General features: G+C 39.2%; 1 protein-coding gene across 1 annotated transcript in view; it reads left to right on the top strand.

The window, feature by feature from the left end:
- The window catches only part of cubn (cubilin (intrinsic factor-cobalamin receptor)), a 107,084-nt gene that overhangs the window by 83,052 nt on the left and 1,950 nt on the right, over positions 1–22,082 (top strand). Inside the window, exons 57-65 of the mRNA XM_066723334.1 lie at positions 505–693; positions 2,344–2,473; positions 9,852–10,069; positions 17,071–17,276; positions 18,153–18,315; positions 19,293–19,501; positions 19,952–20,096; positions 20,716–20,897; positions 21,442–21,607. Coding sequence (XP_066579431.1) covers positions 505–693; positions 2,344–2,473; positions 9,852–10,069; positions 17,071–17,276; positions 18,153–18,315; positions 19,293–19,501; positions 19,952–20,096; positions 20,716–20,897; positions 21,442–21,607 — 1,608 coding nt within the window. The remainder of the gene's footprint in view (positions 1–504; positions 694–2,343; positions 2,474–9,851; positions 10,070–17,070; positions 17,277–18,152; positions 18,316–19,292; positions 19,502–19,951; positions 20,097–20,715; positions 20,898–21,441; positions 21,608–22,082) is intronic.

Below are 22,082 nucleotides of genomic sequence, written 5' to 3'. Positions count from 1 at the left end.
TAATTCTCAGCTTTGACTGTATTCACTTTATAGAAATATAACTAACCCTTCTTGCTTTGATAAGTAAAGCTATACTATTTAATTAGACATTAAGGAACATGTATTTATAGTTGTGTATTGGCTGAAAATGAGGCTTAATTTTAGCCCATTAGTTTGCATCTGGGGGTACGCACACTTAATAATTAATCTTAATGCACATATACACCAACTGTATATAGACTTTTAGTCCAATAGTACATCTGCACCGTAATTTGGCAGTTTCCCCCAGGTTTTACCATGCATGTACTTTGCTTAGCCATGGTTTTCTATATTTTACCCATGGTTTACTATACCTCTCAATACTTGACCATGAATGTACTTTGCTTTTACTGTAGTAAAGTGAACCTTTATAAGGGATGTGTCTCAGAAGCAGAATTGTATTTATGACTGAATACAATGAGAAATTTAGGAAGCAATGTTTAAGGTACAGATTTTAAGGTTTCTTTGTGCTGTTGATGTTCACAGAGCAGTCACTCTGCACATATGACGGACTGAAGATCTACAGTGGGAGTTCAAGCTCGGACCCCCTCTTGACAACTCTGTGTGGCTCTCAGATACCTGGCCCCTTCACAACATTTGGCCCCATGTTCTTGAATTTCTATTCGGACACCCTCATAAATGACAGTGGCTTCCTGGCTGAGTATGAAGTGATCCGTAAGTATCTACTTCCTTCACATAATATTAGTGAATCATAAGAGGAAGACCTTATGCCTTTGCAGCAACCCAACACTTTTTCAAAACAGCTCTTGACCTCACTTCCTCACCTTGGCAGCGTTCATGACTAAATACAGTTCTGGGAGCAAAGCAATTATAGAAAGATAGTGCTTTTCTTGAAATTAAACCAAATGGAAAAGCATACAAAATATTTTCCTTAATTGAGTTAAGATGCATACAATTGTAATTCAGAGTCTTCACACTCTTTATTTGCTAGTGTTATGCATTTGCTTTGACAACTATTTATTAAACTATAGTTATTTGTCAATGATATGATAAAGTGTTTGCTGAAGATTGATGTAGTCTAGAGAAGACTATTTCAGAATTCCAGTTGACTGGACTGAGTTAACACAAAGTAAAGTCAACTTTGGATTGACACTCCATTGGTTTCTAAGGTGTGACAGTTCAAAGTTAACACAGCTCTTGTCAATCTCTTGGCATCTTCACCGTTTTCTCTAGACAGAATCAAAGTGAAACATCAAACACAAAGAAAATAGTAGTGCACACTCCAAAATGATGGGAGGCTTTTTGAAAATAGTCCAGTCTCTAAATGTATTAAACAATCTCAAAATGTAATTAATTTGCTAAATTAATGAAGGGTTGGAGCCAAACAAAACCAAAAATATGCTATAGCTGAATCTTAAAAGACTTTATAGGCCCGATTTTTCCTGAGAGTAAACCACCAAATTGCCTCTGTAATTTATTTAGTTTGGAGTAGGCAGTTTGCCTGTATTTTTTTCAAAATGAAAATAAGAACTTTTATGATTTGTTTCTTATTACATATGTACTTTTATTTCTTTTTATATAAATATGTGCTTGTGTGTCTGAAGGTTACAGTCTGGCTGTCTGAGCAGTCCGATGTTTTTGCTCTCACCTCAAAAGACCCAGGCTCGGGCCGGCCTTTATAATTATAAAGAATGTCAGAGCGCCCATCGAGTCTCTGTGGAATTCAGAGAATGGGAGACTCTGCAGTTTAACACAATCAGGGGGATTCTGTTCCTGTCTTGTCGAGGCTGCGGCCCCTGTTGATCGCTCCACAGACCTCCAGGAGAAGCCCTTGGCTTATTTTCTGTGCTTGAATGGCTCCTATAAATACACCAATCTTCATAATGGTCTATTTCACAAATAGTGATGATTCACCCTCATCTTTAAAATGCTAGACACAGAGTCTTCAGAAACGATAAAACTACAGAGATTGGGTGTCCTAGTAATCAAGGTTTTTCTACATCTTTCTTGTGAAAGAACAAGCATGCCCTCTTCTTACTAAATGGGTCCTAATAAATGGGTTCACAATGAACCACTTGAGTCACCTAGTATTGCAAAGGGTTTTTGTTCCCCTTCATAAAATATAGGTCACTATCATTCAAAGATTTTGATAAATTGAGTCCTAGATGGTAGCATATTGTCGTTAGAATGTTTCCATCCAAGTCATTGATCTTCTGACAGAGAAGGCTTTGAGCTAAATGGTTTTAAACTTTTCAATTGTAGCTGACTGTCCTTTTGTTTTTGGGGTCTCCCACCATGGCTTTTGAGAGCAAAGTTACTTACAGGTTTTGTGCATGCATTTAAAATCTTTTTTTTTTTTCATAGCCTGTGGTGGTATATACAATAACAGTGCTGGCACAGTTAGCAGTCCCACTCTTACCATTTCGGACTACCACCACAACATGAACTGCACCTATCACATCATCGTGGGTGAGAACAGGGTGGTGGAACTCAAGTAAGTTTACAGTTTTTCTGTGTGTGTTTTACCATTTTGATAACACATCACATGCTTTGGATGATTTCAGCAATTTGTGATGTAAGAATGTGCATTGTCACATTGGAAGGTATGAGGACATCTGAAAAATAGTTCCCCAATTGCCAGTTAACATATTAAACATTACCCTCCTCAACTCCTAAACACCTAAACAATGATAAGTCTTCCAGTATGTAGGGTCCCTAATGTTGCATGCCTGACCTATCATTTTGAAAGAATTCTCTCAGCAAAGCAATCTTCTACATACTGCATGTGCTGCCAATCCAACACCCACAATTCCTATGGCCCAGTCCCATCGCTCTGGTGTCAACGATCTACATTCATGCTCTACAAATACAATTTATATATATATATATATATATACACTCACCTAAATGATTATTAGGAACACCTGTTCAATTTATCATTAATGCAATTATCTAACCAACCAATCACATGGCAGTTGCTTCAATGCATTTAGGGGTGTGGTCCTGGTCAAGACAATCTCCTGAACTCCAAACTGAATGTCTGAATGGGTAAGAAAGGTGATTTAAGCAATTTTGAGCGTGGCATGGTTGTTGGTGCCAGACAGGCCGGTCTGAGTATTTCACAATCTGCTCAGTTACTGGGATTTTCACGCACAACCATTTCTAGGGTTTACAAAGAATGGTGTGAAAAGGGAAAAACATCCAGTATGCGGCAGTCCTGTGGGCGAAAATGCCTTGTTGATGCTAGAGGTCAGAGGAGAATGGGCCGACTGATTCAAGCTGATAGAAGAGCAACTTTGACTGAAATAACCACTCGTTACAACCGAGGTATGCAGCAAAGCATTTGTGAAGCCACAACACGTACAACCTTGAGGCGGATGGGCTACAACAGCAGAAGACCCCACTGGGTACCACTCATCTCCACTACAAATAGGAAAAAGAGGCTACAATTTGCACAAATTCACCAAAATTGGACAGTTGAAGACTGGAAAAATGTTGCCTGGTCTGATGAGTCTCGAATTCTGTTGAGACATTCAGATGGTAGAGTCAGAATTTGGTGTAAACAGAATGAGAACATGGATCCATCATGCCTTGTTACCACTGTGCAGGCTGGTGGTGGTGGTGTAATGGTGTGGGGGATGTTTTCTTGGCACACTTTAGGCCCCTTAGTGCCAATTGGGCATCGTTTAAATGCCACGGCCTACCTGAGCATTGTTTCTGACCATGTCCATCCCTTTATGACCACCATGTACCCATCCTCTGATGGCTACTTCCAGCAGGATAATGCACCATGTCACAAAGGTCGAATCATTTCAAATTGGTTTCTTGAACATGACAATGAGTTCACTGTACTAAACTGGCCCCCACAGTCACCAGATCTCAACCCAATAGAGCATCTTTGGGATGTGGTGGAACGGGAGCTTCGTGCCCTGGATGTGCATCCCACAAATCTCCATCAACTGCAAGATGCTATCCTATCAATATGGGCCAACATTTCTAAAGAATGCTTTCAGCACCTTGTTGAATCAATGCCACGTAGAATTAAGGCAGTTCTGAAGGCAAAAGGGGGTCAAACACAGTATTAGTATGGTGTTCCTAATAATCCTTTAGGTGAGTGTATATTGTTCAATTATGGGATAGAATCCAATGAAAAAATATGAATATGGGTTTTCTAAAATGCACACTCCTACTACTGAGCCTTACGTTGAACATAAGTAGAAGAACATCAACCATGTTGCTAGATGTCTTCATACTAATACTGTGTTTGACCCCCTTTTGCCTTCAGAACTGCCTTAATTCTACGTGGCATTGATTCAACAAGGTGCTGAAAGCATTCTTTAGAAATGTTGGCCCATATTGATAGGATAGCATCTTGCAGTTGATGGAGATTTGTGGGATGCACATCCAGGGCACGAAGCTCCCGTTCCACCACATCCCAAAGATGCTCTATTGGGTTGAGATCTGGTGACTGTGGGGGCCAGTTTAGTACAGTGAACTCATTGTCATGTTCAAGAAACCAATTTGAAATGATTCGACCTTTGTGACATGGTGCATTATCCTGCTGGAAGTAGCCATCAGAGGATGGGTACATGGTGGTCATAAAGGGATGGACATGGTCAGAAACAATGCTCAGGTAGGCCGTGGCATTTAAACGATGCCCAATTGGCACTAAGGGGCCTAAAGTGTGCCAAGAAAACATCCCCCACACCATTACACCACCACCACCAGCCTGCACAGTGGTAACAAGGCATGATGGATCCATGTTCTCATTCTGTTTACACCAAATTCTGACTCTACCATCTGAATGTCTCAACAGAATTCGAGACTCATCAGACCAGGCAACATTTTTCCAGTCTTCAACTGTCCAATTTTGGTGAGCTTGTGCAAATTGTAGCCTCTTTTTCCTATTTGTAGTGGAGATGAGTGGTACCCAGTGGGGTCTTCTGCTGTTGTAGCCCATCCGCCTCAAGGTTGTACGTGTTGTGGCTTCACAAATGCTTTGCTGCATACCTCGGTTGTAACGAGTGGTTATTTCAGTCAAAGTTGCTCTTCTATCAGCTTGAATCAGTCGGCCCATTCTCCTCTGACCTCTAGCATCAACAAGGCATTTTCGCCCACAGGACTGCCGCATACTGGATGTTTTTCCCTTTTCACACCATTCTTTGTAAACCCTAGAAATGGTTGTACGTGAAAATCCCAGTAACTGAGCAGATGGTGAAATACTCAGACCGGCCCGTCTGGCACCAACAACCATGCCACGCTCAAAATTGCTTAAATCACCTTTCTTTCCCATTCAGACATTCAGTTTGGAGTTCAGGAGATTGTCTTGACCAGGACCACACCCCTAAATGCATTGAAGCAACTGCCATGTGATTGGTTGGTTAGATAATTGCATTAATGAGAAATTGAACAGGTGTTCCTAATAATCCTTTAGGTGAGTGTATATATATATATATATATATATATATATATATATATACATTTTTAGTGGAAGGTTATCAAACCCCACATTTGAACAGTGTAATCCAGTGATTTGTGTAAATTAATATAGCATTTATTAAACTATATATATTTATCAAATATATATTTTCAAAGTTTATTGAACACTGATTCAGACTTTAAAATCTTTAAAGATTCAATCAAACTCTGAAAAGGTATAATTGATATAAAAAGTGTAATTAACAAAACTGTATTTATTAAACTAAATCCATCACTAATTTACATGATTTCAAATGAAGGCTGTGCATACTTTATACTACAGCTATAAATAGGCAGATAGATATATTAAAATATTCTGATTCATACATGGATACTTTTTAATTATTATTTAAATGTACCCTATATAATCCAGTAAAAACAAATAACACACTTTTGTTTCCTAAATACATTAAACATATCAGAAAATATATATAAATTGAAAGATATATAGATATATTTAAAGCCAGCAGGTATATTATTAGTTGAGTGCTAAGGGGAACAGACAGAAAGAAATATATTTGCACTACTATTTATAATAATATATTTCAACCTGTTCTTGTCTAACAAAAACATACAGTTTGGTAGATATGGACACATTGAGGCTTCTGTAGTCTTCTCTGGTAAAACCTCTTTAGCAAAGATTCAGAATCCAAAGAGTAAATTGCAGTTATGCTGTAGGAGAAAGACTACATTTGGGACTTGCCAGATTGCCTGTTCACTATGAGGGGCTGTTCAATTAATAAATAACAGAGAAAATAAATCATATACCAAAGTGGACATATCATACAGCAGAAAAAATAAATCTTATACCAAAGTGGATATATCATATACCAGAACAAATATGTCACTCTGCAAAAAATATATATACCAGAAAAAATATGTCACGTCAAAAATATACACCAAAGTCCTGTGGTGGAGATGTTAGGTTGGACATGCGCAGTGCGCCCAGTTGCTTAGAGATGAGAGCAGATCCTTCACAGGGTCACAGATATTAAAGCCGAATGAGGGAGACATCGATCTATATATTCATGTGCAGGCATTAATCAAGATACCACTCATGAAGCCTAAATTAAGTGTACACTCTGAGGCTAGTGTATACTGTTGTTTACTATGTTTTATTGTATGCTGTACTTTATTATTAACAGGCTATGCTTTTATCATGTTGGTGTTTTCAAAAGAAGGGTCATTAATATCAAAGGTGGTGGACTCAAAATCTCACTCGCAGCAAATTAAAGATTGATGATGGGACATCTAGTGCATCAATGTGTTCATTTCTGTGGTGTAGGGCCAGTCCCTGAGCCATGATACTGACACACCATTCAATACAGACCAGCTGTGTCAACGCTTTATTAATCCCATTATAATTGTTTGTTCTACTCTGATATCCTTGAACACAGGGAAATGTATATATATTTATATTCAAAAAATGTATTACATAAAATCTGTACATAAGAAATAACATCCACACATCAGGAACCGAACCCACAACACTGAACTCACAGCACTGTTCATACCCGCCGCGCCACAGACATGAGGATCCACCTGAAACTTGATTTAAGTGCCTACAGCCGCCGCAGACAGGTGTCCTGATTAGTTGGATATTGAATTATTGGAATCTCCAATTAATGTATTAATTCAGAAAAAAAGCAACACAATTTGTGTGTACATATTTATATAGCCTACCTACATGTACAGTGAGGGAAAAAAGTATTTGATCCCCTGCTGATTTTGTACGTTTGCCCACTGACAAAGAAATGATCAGTCTATAATTTTAATGGTAGGTGTATTTTAACAGTGAGAGACAGAATAACAACAAAAAAATCCACAAAAACGCATTTCAAAAAAGTTATAAATTGATTTGCATGTTAATGAGGGAAATAAGTATTTGATCCCCTATCAATCAGCAAGATTTCTGGCTCCCAGGTGTCTTTTATACAGGTAACAAGCTGAGATTAGGAGCACTCTCTTAAAGGGAGTGCTCCTAATCTCAGCTCGTTACCTGTATAAAAGACACCTGTCCACAGAAGCAATCAATCAATCAGATTCCAAACTCTCCACCATGGCCAAGACCAAAGAGCTGTCCAAGGATGTCAGGGACAAGATTGTAGACCTACACAAGGCTGGAATGGGCTACAAGACCATCGCCAAGCAGCTTGGTGAGAAGGTGACAACAGTTGGTGCGATTATTCGCAAATGGAAGAAACACAAAATAACTGTCAGTCTCCCTCGGTCTGGGGCTCCATGCAAGATCTCACCTCGTGGAGTTTCAATGATCATGAGAACGGTGAGGAATCAGCCCAGAACTACACGGGAGGATCTTGTTAATGATCTCAAGGCAGCTGGGACCATAGTCACCAAGAAAACAATTGGTAACACACTACGCCGTGAAGGACTGAAATCCTGCAGCGCCCGCATGGTCACCCTGCTCAAGAAAGCACATGTACAGGCCCGTCTGAAGTTTGCCAATGAACATCTGAATGATTCAGAGGAGAACTGGGTGAAAGTGTTGTGGTCAGATGAGACCAAAATCGAGCTCTTTGGCATCAACTCAACTCGCCGTGTTTGGAGGAGGAGGAATGACCCCAAGAACACCATCCCCACCCGTCAAACATGGAGGTGGAAACATTATGCTTTGGGGGTGTTTTTCTGCTAAGGGGACAGGACAACTGCACCGCATCAAAGGGACGATGGACGGGGCCATGTACCGTCAAATCTTGGGTGAGAACCTCCTTCCCTCAGCCAGGGCATTGAAAATGGGTCGTGGATGGGTATTCCAGCATGACAATGACCCAAAACACACAGCCAAGGCAACAAAGGAGTGGCTCAAGAAGAAGCACATTAAGGTCCTGGATTGGCCTAGCCAGTCTCCAGACCTTAATCCCATCTGTGGAGGGAGCTGAAGGTTCGAGGTTCCAAACGTCAGCCTCGAAACCTTAATGACTTGGAGAGGATCTGCAAAGAGGAGTGGGACAAAATCCCTCCTGAGATGTGTGCAAACCTGGTGGCCAACTACAAGAAACGTCTGACCTCTGTGATTGCCAACAAGGGTTTTGCCACCAAGTCGAAGGGGTCAAATACTTATTTCCCTCATTAACATGCAAATCAATTTATAACTATAAATATATATATATAACTATATATATATTTTTTTTGTGTTTTTCTGGATTTTTTTGTTGTTATTCTGTCTCTCACTGTTAAAATACACCTACCATTAAAATTATAGACTGATCATTTCTTTGTCAGTGGGCAAACGTACAAAATCAGCAGGGGATCAAATACTTTTTTCCCTCACTGTATATCCACTTTGGTATATGATATACACATTTTGGTGTATGATTTTTTTGTTCTTCTGCTATATGATATATGCACTTTGGTGTATGTTTTTTTTTTCTGTTCTTTTTTAATTGAACGGCCCCTCCTAGTTCCCAGGTAGGAGAGTGAAGGTGGTGTCAAAACACATGCCATTCGATATTTCAGCAGCTGCAGAGCAAGGCACCACTGGCAGCATTAGTCCTGCGGCTGTCTAGGCACTAACAGCCACACAGGGCCATCGGGCTGGCATGGCAACTCAATAGTGTGTGCTGCCATTTGGCTGCTCTCCAGCACTCGCTTAATCACTTTCCTGATAAAAGTTGTCGCTTAAGGACGCCTGCCCCTTTCCCTGCAGACACTCTGGGCTTTGTAGCCTTTGTTTTCAATTCTATTATGATTCATCCCCTACATGACATTTAGCTTTTGGGCTGCTTAGAAACATTTGTAAATGTACAAGTGTTGGAATTATTTATTGGATTTCTATTCGCTATTCTGGATTGAATATCAGCATTTGTAAAGGTACTACAGGTGTGAAAAATGATTGATTCAAGTCCCCTGCTAGTTATTTATATTGATTTATTTATATAACACAAGATAGGTGTTTGATGTGTTTGTGTGTACATTTTATTCTATAGAATCTTAGTAAATTCTGTGTTCAATGCCTAAACATAAATAGTTACCAAAGTTGAGACTTGCTTTCCAAAAATTGGCCTGACCATTCTATACCTATATTGGAATTTCCTGTTTACTATATTGTTTTTTATTTGTTTTTTAAGGTTGACTTTATTCAAGCCTAATTTTGTTTCTGTATTAAAAAGCTTTGCTAATTCTTTAATTTAATTATATTCCCATTTTGGACATGTTTTCTTTCTCCTCCTTTTTTATTGTCATATAATAAAGGTTAACAACAATAACATCTGTTTCCTTCCTCACTTTTTACGCAGTCTTTGGTGGAAAAGAAAAAAAAGAAAAAATAATCACAATGCCACTGTGTATTGTGTTTAAGGAGGATTTCCTTTAGGATTAGACATTACCATATTTTGTAAAATAACTCTTGGGGTTCCATTGTTTCCCTTTTTTAGGTTCAACACTTTCCAACTGGAGGCTTCGTCCAACTGTCGATTTGACCATGTGGCTGTGTATGATGGGCCAGACACATCAGCGCCTCTGCTGGGGAAGTTCTGTGGTAGAGAGCTGCCCCGGACACTGAAAACTTCCTTGAACCAAATGTTTATAGTATTCTGGACAGACTACTCCATTGGCGGTCTGGGCTGGAGAGCTACTTACAGAGAAACCTTAGGTATGTGACTTCCTCCTGCCATTACACGCCCCCTACTGGTTGCAGCCTTTTCAGCCTGCCCTTCATTGCCACACACAACTGTTCAGTACTCTTCATGATATTTCAGTAGAGTACAGCACTGTACAGAACAACAAAAGCAAGTAGTTAATCCAAAGTGTCACTAATACCTCTTTGAAAATTAACAAAATGTGTAAACTGTTCTGTTCTAATATATTAATTTATATATATATATATGTACACTCACCTAAAGGATTATTAGGAACACCTGTTCAATTTCTCATTAATGCAATTATCTAACCAACCAATCACATGGCAGTTGCTTCAATGCATTTAGGGGTGTGGTCCTGGTCAAGACAATCTCCTGAACTCCAAACTGAATGTCTGAATGGGAAAGAAAGGTGATTTAAGCAATTTTGAGCATGGCATGGTTGTTGGTGCCAGACGTGCCGGTCGGAGTATTTCACAATCTGCTCAGTTACTGGGATTTTCACACACAACCATTTCTAGGGTTTACAAAGAATGGTGTGAAAAGGGAAAAACATCCAGTATGCGGCAGTCCTGTGGGCGAAAATGCCTTGTTGATGCTAGAGGTCAGAGGAGAATGGGCCGACTGATTCAAGCTGATAGAAGAGCAACTTTGACTGAAATAACTACTCGTTACAACCGAGGTATGCAGCAAAGCATTTGTGAAGCCACAACACGTACAACCTTGAGGCGGATGGGCTACAACAGCAGAAGACCCCACCGGGTACCACTCATCTCCACTACAAATAGGAAAAAGAGGCTACAATTTGCACAAGCTGGAAGACTGGAAAAATGTTGCCTGGTCGGATGAGTCTCGATTTCTGTTGAGACATTCAGATGGTAGAGTCAGAATTTGGTGTAAACAGAATGAGAACATGGATCCATCATGCCTTGTTACCACTGTGCAGGCTGGTGGTGGTGGTGTAATGGTGTGGGGGATGTTTTCTTGGCACACTTTAGGCCCCTTAGTGCCAATTGGGCATCGTTTAAATGCCACGGCCTACCTGAGCATTGTTTCTGACCATGTCCATCCCTTTATGACCACCATGTACCCATCCTCTGATGGCTACTTCCAGCAGGATAATGCACCATGTCACAAAGGACGAATCATTTCAAATTGGTTTCTTGAACATGACAATGAGTTCACTGTACTAAACTGGCCCCCACAGTCACCAGATCTCAACCCAATAGAGCATCTTTGGGATGTGGTGGAACGGGAGCTTCGTGCCCTGGATGTGCATCCCACAAATCTCCATCAACTGCAAGATTCTATCCTATCAATATGGGCCAACATTTCTAAAGAATGCTTTCAGCACCTTGTTGAATTAATGCCACGTAGAATTAAGGCAGTTCTGAAGGCGAAAGGGGGTCAAACACAGTATTAGTATGGTGTTCCTAATAATCCTTTAGGTGAGTGTATATCCACAAGGAAAAGTTAAAACCCCTAGGCCTATTTCTTAGACCTGAATCAAGTCATATAGACTGGCATTATTATAAACAGTTGCTCCGTTCTTTTTTGTTCTGGGCTTCCAAATCTCTGCAGCTTTTCCACATTTTACAGGGAAGGTGGAGACCCCGGCTACATTTCCACACATGCTTTCTTCCCCCTCCTTCCCCTGCGCAACATGTTCTAATCCTCAATGGTCTGGACAGACATAGGGCGGGCATATTTGGTGTGTGAGTCACAGAAATATGCAGCCAATCACAGCCTTCCATGTGGTGTGGCCTGAGAAGAAGGGTTTTTTGGGCATTTTTTTTTTTTACTTAATTAAGCAAAATAAGATATTGGCTTTAGTTACTTAGCTCCCTGCCAAGTTTCACATTCCCATGGGGCCTTATATAGACTGCCCTGCTGTACAGGAGAAAAGAAAATGTTTGTGAAAGCGAAGTTACAAGAATATTCATACAAAAGAAAAGCACAGAGGAAATTAAAGGGGGTGGCTTTGAGCCATTAATCCTATCCAGATCTGGCCACTTTTACCTTGAGCTCCACTGTCTTTAACACCGGGAAGATTCATGTCTTTAAAGCATCTGTCTGCTACAGAAACGGTAACTGATATAAGGCCCTGTAATTAGTCTTTCTAATAAGAGTATGTTAACGATGTCTTCGTCTAGCACTTTTTGAGCTTAGTAGCCTTGGAATCACACCAGGAAAGCACAGGTGATGCTAGTTACCATTCCTATGGCACAGAAAAGTTGCTGCAGCTGCAAAACTGCCAACATTTTACAAGATCTTGAGAGAGGCGAACGTCTAATGGCATGCAAATGATGTGTAACTGCTGGGTGGCCATCCCAACGCACAACAGCCACCACAGTTGTGTTTTTTAGGCTGCTCAGAGACAGTCAGCTGTGAGGTTTGCAAACATGCAGGAAATGGGAGTTGATGAGAGGGAGAGCTGCGGCTGGATTTACTGAAGGAGGTGCAGAAAAGTGAAGTAATCACAGCTGTTCTCAAGCCAGTTCTCATTGACAACATATAGGGAAAAGCCCATATGGAAAAGAGTATGAAATGGCAGGAAATCACTTCAGATCTCCCATGATCCACCTGGGTAATCTACTAGTGGTCTTAAGAATTACTATGGGAACAGTATCTTTCTCATAGACCTCATTACAGTAGTAGTATTAGTAGTAGTAGTAGTGGTAATTTCAAATTGCTAGGGGAAAAACTTGTATTTTAGTTTGTTACAATGAGTTTTTCATGTTTGTTTTTTAAGGGTGTAGAGAGCATGGAATGAGCACCACTACAGGGAGATCAAATGACTGTGCTGCTGTGTTGCATAACTGTCACACTTGCCAAATGTATTTAGAAAGAGAAGAAAGAATTACAGCTGGTAGCAAAGCAGGCAGGCAGAGGGCATGCAGTCAGACATGTCTTCTTGTGCAGCCTCATCACGGATGTTCACGTCAATATTTGCAAGTTCAAGTTGATACCCTTGATGGGGAGGTGAAATAAATAAATGAAGGGAACCGTTCATGTTGCACACAGCTCCAGTAGCAGAGCAATCAACGCACCGTGCAAGAAGAACAGACACCCGACGTGGGGAATTTGTCCACTACCAAGTCCACATAGAGATGACATCACTGTAACGAGCTCATATACACCACGGGCCCATTACACACACATCACACACTTTTCTCATGATTAAAGAAACAGCACGTCCCTTGGGCGGTGTGTCTTCAAAGGCAGAGTCAGTGGTTTTCTCACATATCAAAATAGCTTCAAAATGCCACGTAAACTAGAAAACAATCAAGTTTGGCTTTTGCAACATTTCAGTAGTTGGGATCTTTCTCCCCAGTAAAAACACTGTACGACAACAGACACTAGCACACAATAAAGCAAAAGATGGAAACTTCTTGGCAAGGATATTAAGAGTTTTCCTTTCCTAAATTAGTAGGCAGTTTGAATATTTAAGTATCTATTCATTGAATATTTCATATTAGCAGTTTCTGTTCCTCATCTGCTGCTCACAATACACTTCCTAAAGTATAAGGCAGAGATATCGTAAACCAGTCAAAATGAGGATCAAAGTCATTGGGACAACCTTGACAGTGATGGTAAACTATTAATTATCAATCCACTATCAATAATATTAATAATAATAAATAGCATCTTCACTATCATTAAGGAGATGTAAAGTTCTGCTACTGGAAAAAGCATACATTCTAACAAATAGTCTCTGTCTTTTCAATTGTTGCTTTAATTCATGATTAAACTGATGGCTCCAAATTTTCCTTTTTAAAAGAAAGAGCTAACGCACACTGTGGCAATAGCCTCGGATTAAGAGTGGAATGCTAAATTTGGTGCCACATTCCCTCCGCTTGGTAATTAATAAAGTTTGCCATGGAATAAAGGGGCACTCGCAAAGGACAAAAGACTGGAGTGAAATGTATTGCTTGGCTGCGTTGCTGTGTGTTAACGTCTCCTGGGGTTCTTTCTTTGCTTTATTGCTAGGGTTGTATTTTTGCAAAGGACAGGTTTAATGGCATGGGCATTAATTCCCAATTGGTCACCCCCTCTGAAGTGTCTCCCTTCCCCCGGAGTGCATTGTAGCAGTAGCATCACTCCCGGCTCATCTATGAATCACAACTAGGCCTGGCAGGAGTGCAGACTGAAGCCTGGATATGTTTACTAGTTAACCTTTTAGACAGCATTTTCTCTTCTGTCATTTAAGCATTTTCTTACATGTTCTGTAATTGTCCTTCAATGCAATTAAGGAAGTCATGTTTGTGCTTGCATCAGAGTGGGGGAAGAAGGCTGACAAGAAAATGTGATGCAAAATATTAAAAAAAGGATGACAGGAAATAGGATGGGCCCATTCCTACAATGTTTTTTGCTGGGAAAATATCAATCAGGCAGACATTTTTTTGTTGTTGTATTAAAACGGGCAGCAATTTCAGGGTTCCCAGGGAGTCGAAGGATCATTGATACACAAGTTGCTTGGTTGATTTCCCCTGGGGATCTCTATTGAGGAAGTTATTTCTTGTACTTCTATTGAGAAACTTTTTTTTTTCACTTTCTAGGAAAAAAAACAAGGATTACACAATAGACAACATAATCTAATAGCACAATTTGTGTATAATACTGCCAGTGTCACAGAGAGCATGGTTCACAAATATACATTAGCCTTCATTTTGGAAAGTACTGAATTTAACACTATAGACTTATATCAGCTGCAGGGTGCATCCTTTGGCATTTGAAGTTCTTGGGTTTGATAAGTGTACATTGTGCAGCTCCTCGCACAAACCATTACAGTGCAGTTTGGCCGAGGCCTAGTGGTCTGTGCTCTGCTGGATGGAAAACACATGTGTTTACAGCTGGCTTGTAACTTGTTGGCTCACCGGACAGGCTAAACAGAATTGCTGAGCAGATTAGGAAGGGAATTTTTATTGCAGTTGTTATAGCAAATTGTACCCGACTGGAATGACGCACTGTGTGCAACTTGTGTGCAGATTAAAATATTATCTGTTGTCCCATTCTCTGCATTCTGTCTCCCATAAGTCACATGCCTTTCAGGGTCATGGAAGAGTACTGTCTTCCAGGCGTTGCGGATGCTCCCTGGCCTCTCTGTACATTATTGCAGCAGCCTGCTTTACTGCAGTATCGATGATTGGGAGATGTATTGTTCGATTAACCGATGGATTGTTTGATTTGTATTGAAGGTCTTGAGTGGAAGCAAGATATGTTTTAAGATCTACTGTCATAAGTATTTTGAAATTCATTATGGGGATTTCCATTAATTCTTGTGGGATATAAAGTTTTGTTCTAGACAGCTGCAAAGATTATTATTCATATCCAAGTTTCATAATCATAATCATAATCATCAGGACTTTGCTTCATACCCATAAACTCTTACTACATTTTTATTTTATTCCACTTTTTTTAAAATCTGAATAAAGGATGTTATGGGGAGAAACCTATAATTAAGCTGAAGTTCTAAGTGGAGAACCAGAGGTATGGTTAGTACTTTTGTAAAACCTGAAGTTGACACAGAAGAATGTGGAGTAGATACGTTTTGTAGCAGCAGCAGAACAATACAGAGAGCAAAGTCGGGAACAGGTTACAGTGAAGCGGTCTTTCTTGGTTTATTTAGTAAATAACTGACTTTAGTTCTGAGGTCAATTGGCCATGAAAAATAAAATACACAAGGTGGACTGAATAAAAATAGTGTGATTAATATTGCAATTATCTTGAATACTAGAAATAAGTTCATTATTATTTTGCATGCACTATTTAATATGGGAACCTTTGCAGTGTACTACTGTAAACCTGGACAGAAATCTCTGATGGCAACCAGTGATTGCTCCTCTGGACAACGCTGTACTAGTCACACAGAAGAGCAATTATGGATTAACATAGTGATCTCATTCTGGCAACAAAGTAAAGCACATCAGACATTATTAACTTTTGTACCCTGGAATCATAAATAATATTGCAATACACTGCAAAGACATACAAAGTAAAATGGAAGTCATTGTAATGTACTATTCCTCTAGTTCTAAAGTAATCGATCTTTCATAGATAAAATGTGAAATGTTTTTTTTCACTGTCTGTGCTATGTTTTTATATATTATACATACATATTATACATAGATGTTAACACAAAAGAAAGAATACATCCAAAAATGAAGACTTTAATATAAAAGAGTTCTTATGATTCATGACAGATTGGTTTATTGCCTCTGTCTTTATTGGTGGATTAAATAAAATAAAGGGTGATTTAAAAAACAAAAAAGAAAACAATGTTGTTTGAATTCCGTCCTATTAATTTAGTTGGATGTACTTTAGCTATACACATAGATAAATACATTAAACATCCATTAATAAAATGAAATACTGGCTGTTTGCAGATTTAGCCTCTCATTGTTCAGGACTGCACACATGCCATCACTTCTCATCTCTGTGTGGAGAGATTGAAGCGGCCTGTGCGAGACTGTACTGCGGTTATGGAACACCACTGCCCCCTGGTGGTGAAGTGATGCCACACGTAGTTTTTACTGAAGCCTAAATAATCAGCTATAGTAACATTTAGAAACGTTCAGCTATTGGATTCACTTTATTTGTGTATTATTATTAGGAGTAGTAGTAGTTGTGACAGTCCTGGGCTCACATATAAATCATACTGCATACTGATTGTCAGGAAGGAAGAACTGCCATTGACCATTGTTTCATGTAAATATACTTACCTTCTCCTAAATAAATAATGCAACAGGACATTTTCCACCCTTTTACTGGCAAACAAAAAGCAAACCGAAAACACACAATATGAATAAGGAAATAGTGTTATTATTGTATTGAGCACAGCCATAAAAGCAGGTCCAAGAAGCCCCTTTCTATGAAGCCCTAAAATGTGAGGCTTGGGAACTGCAGCCCCCTCTAGTGTTACACTATATACATATATATGGACCCCTAACTAATAGTAGAGCAGGAGAGGTCTCGATCAGGTCCATTTAATTGATTTTCTCTCTGCTCTGTCCAGGCCCTGAGCAGGGCTGTGGGGGCTACCTGACCAGCTCGAGTGGCACACTCAGCTCTCCTGACTCCAACAACGACGGCAAATACGAGTCCAACATGGACTGTCTGTGGAACATCGTGATGCCCCCCAACAAGCTGGTGAACTTGACCTTCACTGGCTTCCACCTCGAGCCACCCTTAGGCCCTTTCTGCAGATACGACTATGTCAAGGTAAAGAGAGACCGTCATCCCCTCTTAGCCCAGCTCTTTTTGCACGACTCTCCACTGTTTGTTGCAGCTGCATGCCAAGTTATGCAGATTTACCATCTCCTCAGCCATGATGGTTCTGTGAATGTTATAGTTGATCTTTGGCATTATCGTCATATATATCCAACTTCAAAATAAATAAATACAACAACAGTACTATTTACTTATATATGTATTTATTTATTGTATTTTTCATACAAGCTTTATTGTTTTCAATGCAATATTGAATGCTTACTTCGGTAACACTTTACAATAGGACTCCCTAAATACAGTGTATTAACATAGTAGGTACAAAGAACATTTGTTAACATGTTCTTAATGTGTGTAAATAGTGGGCCATGTCCGGTATAACTCCAAAGGCATCCTTACCAGACAAAAATGTACTTACATACACCGTTAATCATTTTTACACATTAAGTACATGTTAACAAATGCATAATTACACTGTTCTTATGAGTAACTAACATACTGAGTACCTACTATGTTAATGCACTGTAACTAGGGAGACTTATTGTAAAGCGTTACCTTTTCTTCAACAACACTTTACAATTTCTGCTAAAGAGGTTGATTTCCTGCTAATTAGATTCAACCACAAATTTACAGAATGCAAGGAAAAATATGTCGCGTTTGTGGATGGTATTATATTAAGGGAAATGGTACAATACTCAATTAATCGTGCAATAACAAGAACTGTTTTTTTTAAATTTGTATTTACGTCATGAAAATCCAAATTATTTATCAATCCATTCCACTTCAAATATAGCGTAACTGTGTATCTTCCAGCTTACTTAACATCCAGTGCCCTGTGTTCACCACATACTGCCTTTGCTCTCTCTCCAGGTTTATGATGGAGATAATGAGAATTTCCCATTGGTCGGCATTTTTTGTGGCGAAACTGTACCAGTTCCTTTCCTCTCAACCAACAACTTCCTGACCGTGAGGTTCATCACAGACGGCTCTGTCGCTTTCAGCGGGTTCAATGCCACCTACACTGCAGTCGACCGTAAGCATGATGTCTGGTTTTACCCCAGAGCCACAAAAGCAATGAGACGTACAGGTGTCATTACAGGAGGCAGGTTTATTTTCTAAGTGGATGAACTAATTTTAGAAGTGGAAGTTTATCCCCTTGAAATAATAGCAATTTACAATAAGCCACATCAATAAATAAGCACAGCTATGCACTCCCCACACTTCAATTGGTAGCTCCGTCTGTCTCCAGCAAATCATGCAGGAAAAAGCTTTGTTCGTTACTTTTTCTTGAGGTCTTTTACTTATTATTATTACTCGATTTCTTAGCAGACACCCTTATCCAGGGTGACTTACAATTGTTACAATATATCACATTTTTTACTTTTACAAGATCATATGTTATTGAATATATTTGTATTTCCCTGTTGCTGTATTTGTCCTTATGTTTCTGTATTTTTGGTACATTCAAGTAAATCAAAATAGTAAAATTAGTCAAAATGCTACATGTCACCATCTATTTATATAACAGCAAGTGTACAGATGTATATAGATGAACAGAGACAAACAGAGGCCTCCATTGACAAGAAATATCCATGCCATTCAAATGAAACCTGCTAATTCTAGAAACCTATTGAACTGTAGAGCTTACAAGATACTCTCTACAACCCCTGACATACCATCATAATCTGACAGTGACTCAACTCAAAAAGTTGATTCCAAAAAAGGCTGTGTCTCTCCCACTGATCTTCCTGGGTTCATCTGAACTGCACCAAGGATGGGTATTAAAGATGAACCATCATTAGCTAAGACAATTTATTCAAGATCTCTTAAGTTTTAGGTTTGATGCTGAAGGTTTCCTCAAACATATCTCCTGTGTGAGAGGGCACATATGATAGCAATAAAGTGCATATCTTCAGTTTCTGTAGCCCAGTTCTGTTTTAATAGTACTAGACACTCAAACTCAAAACCTCAGTGTGCAGTTTTTGAAGAGCTGTCTGTTCTTCTACACAGTACCTTGTGGAGGGTTCCTCAATGCCACCACTTCTTCTCAGACCATCACATCCCCAAACTATCCCAGTGCTTACCCACCCTCGACCACCTGCCGCTGGACCCTGGACTCCCCCACGCAGGAGCACGTCAAACTGTCCGTCCAACATTTCCACCTCCAGCCCAGCCAGAACTGTGCCCAGAATTACCTGGAGTTCAAAGACTGGCCTGAGGTAAGGGAGAAACACCAGAGCATTTGCAATGCCACAGGGATCACACCGTGAATGGGCACACTGGCACATATAAGAGTTACAACCACCTGACAAAACAAAGCTCTGGGGAATTGAAATACATCATAATAATTGTAATTAGTTATTATTAGTTATAATGTAGTAGCAGCCTTATGATCCTAAAAATCAAGAATGCAATTTGAAATCTCTTTGGGGCAGAAATGTGTAAAATCACTTTAACACCAAAGAGTTCATTATGTAGACATTTTTATAGGAACTCTCTCAAAAACATCCTGGATGAAGCTGTTTTACCCAAATTGCTATTTCATAGGTTATCACAAACTGTGTAGATTCAGATGTGTGCATGACTGTTCATTGTGTTTGTTTTAAACAATATAGAGAGAGTGACATACAGCCGCAGTAAAGTCTTAAAATGATGCGTTTTGTCTTCAGGGTGATTATGCACAGGTGCACAAATTCTGTGGGACAGATGTCACAATCCCAGACTTCTACACCTATGGACGCACTGTTCTTGTGAACTTTAAATCTGAGCAGTATGTGAGTGGAAATGGATTCAGCCTAACATATCAGATTGCAGGTATGGTTCTATGCTTCATCATACAAGTATCTTGACATATGATTTAGCACAGAAACAATTACATAAGTTTAGACTTTCCACAATCCCCGCCCCCCACCCTGAAAGGACATGTAATTTAAATGTAGGGTATGATAGAATTGCATAGAATACACAGACACACTCATTTTTTCTTTATTTTCTTCTCAGAAAATGTAGGACATTCCCAATAGGATGGTAGAATTAGACCATTCTAGGTTCAACTTTACACATTAGCAATACACTATCCAAATACATTTTCAGTCATGCTTATCTGACAGTAAATGTTGAATTTTATCTGATATTTGACAGGTCATCAGGTCATGTATTCCAAAAACTCACTATTAAAAATAGTCCAGTATGTTTCAGATATCACAATTAATGATGAGAAAAAAAAACGTTTCTGTCCCAAGTCTATTCCGTGTAGACAAGTATTTCATGTCTGTGATTAGACAGCTTGTGTATCAAAAATCTTCTCATTCAGTTTCTGAATTAGCTTTCTCAGAAATGCTTGAGGGTGTGTTGTACTTCCTGTGAAATGTATGCTCAGTGTGACTCATCTTTTCTCTACTGCTCATCAGTAACTTGTCTATATTGTTTCCAGGTTGCAGCAGGGAGTATATACAGGCTTATGGATACCTAAGGAGCCCTGGCTGGCCGGATGTCTATCCCCATGACATTGAGTGTGAGATCATTCTCCGCGCCCCGCAGAACAACTCCATCTCCCTCTTCTTTGACAGCTTCAACCTGGAGTCGCACACTTCATGTGCCTATGACTACTTGGAGGTGAGAGGCTGCAGTCACAATATCCACTCAGAGCACAAATCCATTATTCAGCGTCAAGTGCCTAATTTAATGCATCATCCTCTGTGACTCAACACAGAAAACAGGAGTCTTGGGTGGAACTTAAAGCTGTATCAGACACGAAATATAACTTCCTAGCACACAATGCTACTAGGCATTATTTAAGCAGTTTTTAATATTGGCAATTGTATTTCTGGAGTATGAATACAGTTGGGTTGTCCTACTACTTTTCCTTAAAATAGTAACCTTTACCATCCTATAATTGGATGTTGTTGAACTCCTTACTGTTTATATTTCCTATTCTATGCATATATTATTAATACAACATATGTAATGGGATCGTATAGCACTGGCTTTACATATCCTTTAGAATTAGCTGTAGATTTTTTTTCCACATTATAAATTCTTTCCAGTTATAGTCCAAGACAAAGCACTACCAAATAATCTATTTATTTACAAGCAGGAGACTTAGATGCTGATATAAGTGCTCCTTTTTCTAAGGGTCTATTGACTTTTTGTGTTGCAGATCAAAAATGGTAGTACTTCCAGTTCCCCACTACTTGGTAAATACTGTGGTCAGACACTTCCAAACCCTGTCTTCCCAAAGAGCAATCTTCTGTACCTCCACTTCAAGACCGATTACTCAAATGCTCAAAACGGCTTTGAGATCACTTGGACTTCCTCTCCAAAGGGTAAGGTAGTTGTACTCCCTCCAGTGATGCAAGCAGCTGCATTAAACAGATCTAATTGATTAATGACTGAAGTACAGTGAGATAAAAATGAATTTCCCTAAATAGTTTATTGCTGTTACGATAAGGGAACTGATTGCTTATTTAAACAGTGTATTTATCTACACATTGTTCTCCCATATTCCTTACATATTGTTCTTCTGTATATTTATGTTACCCACATCACATAATAATACAGTAAATATTACCAAAAACATGTATTCTATTTCTAATACATTGTCCTTCTGTATATTTATGAGTCCTGTTACAAATGCATATCCCCATATCATTTTCTAATCAAACCACATAAAGAACTGCAAAATAAGGGCAAATAAGGGGAAATATGCAGTCACATTTGTATGGAGACATTTTGAAAGGCATAATATGTGACTTTATGCCAGGGAATTTAAAATAAAAAAGTTAAAAAGTGATCATTTTA

Source organism: Amia ocellicauda, chromosome 2, assembly GCF_036373705.1.
Source record: "Amia ocellicauda isolate fAmiCal2 chromosome 2, fAmiCal2.hap1, whole genome shotgun sequence".
In the NCBI taxonomy this organism is placed as follows: Eukaryota; Metazoa; Chordata; class Actinopteri; order Amiiformes; family Amiidae; genus Amia; species Amia ocellicauda.
Note: the sequence above shows the minus strand (reverse complement) of the source record. Positions and strands in the feature narration are given on the sequence as shown.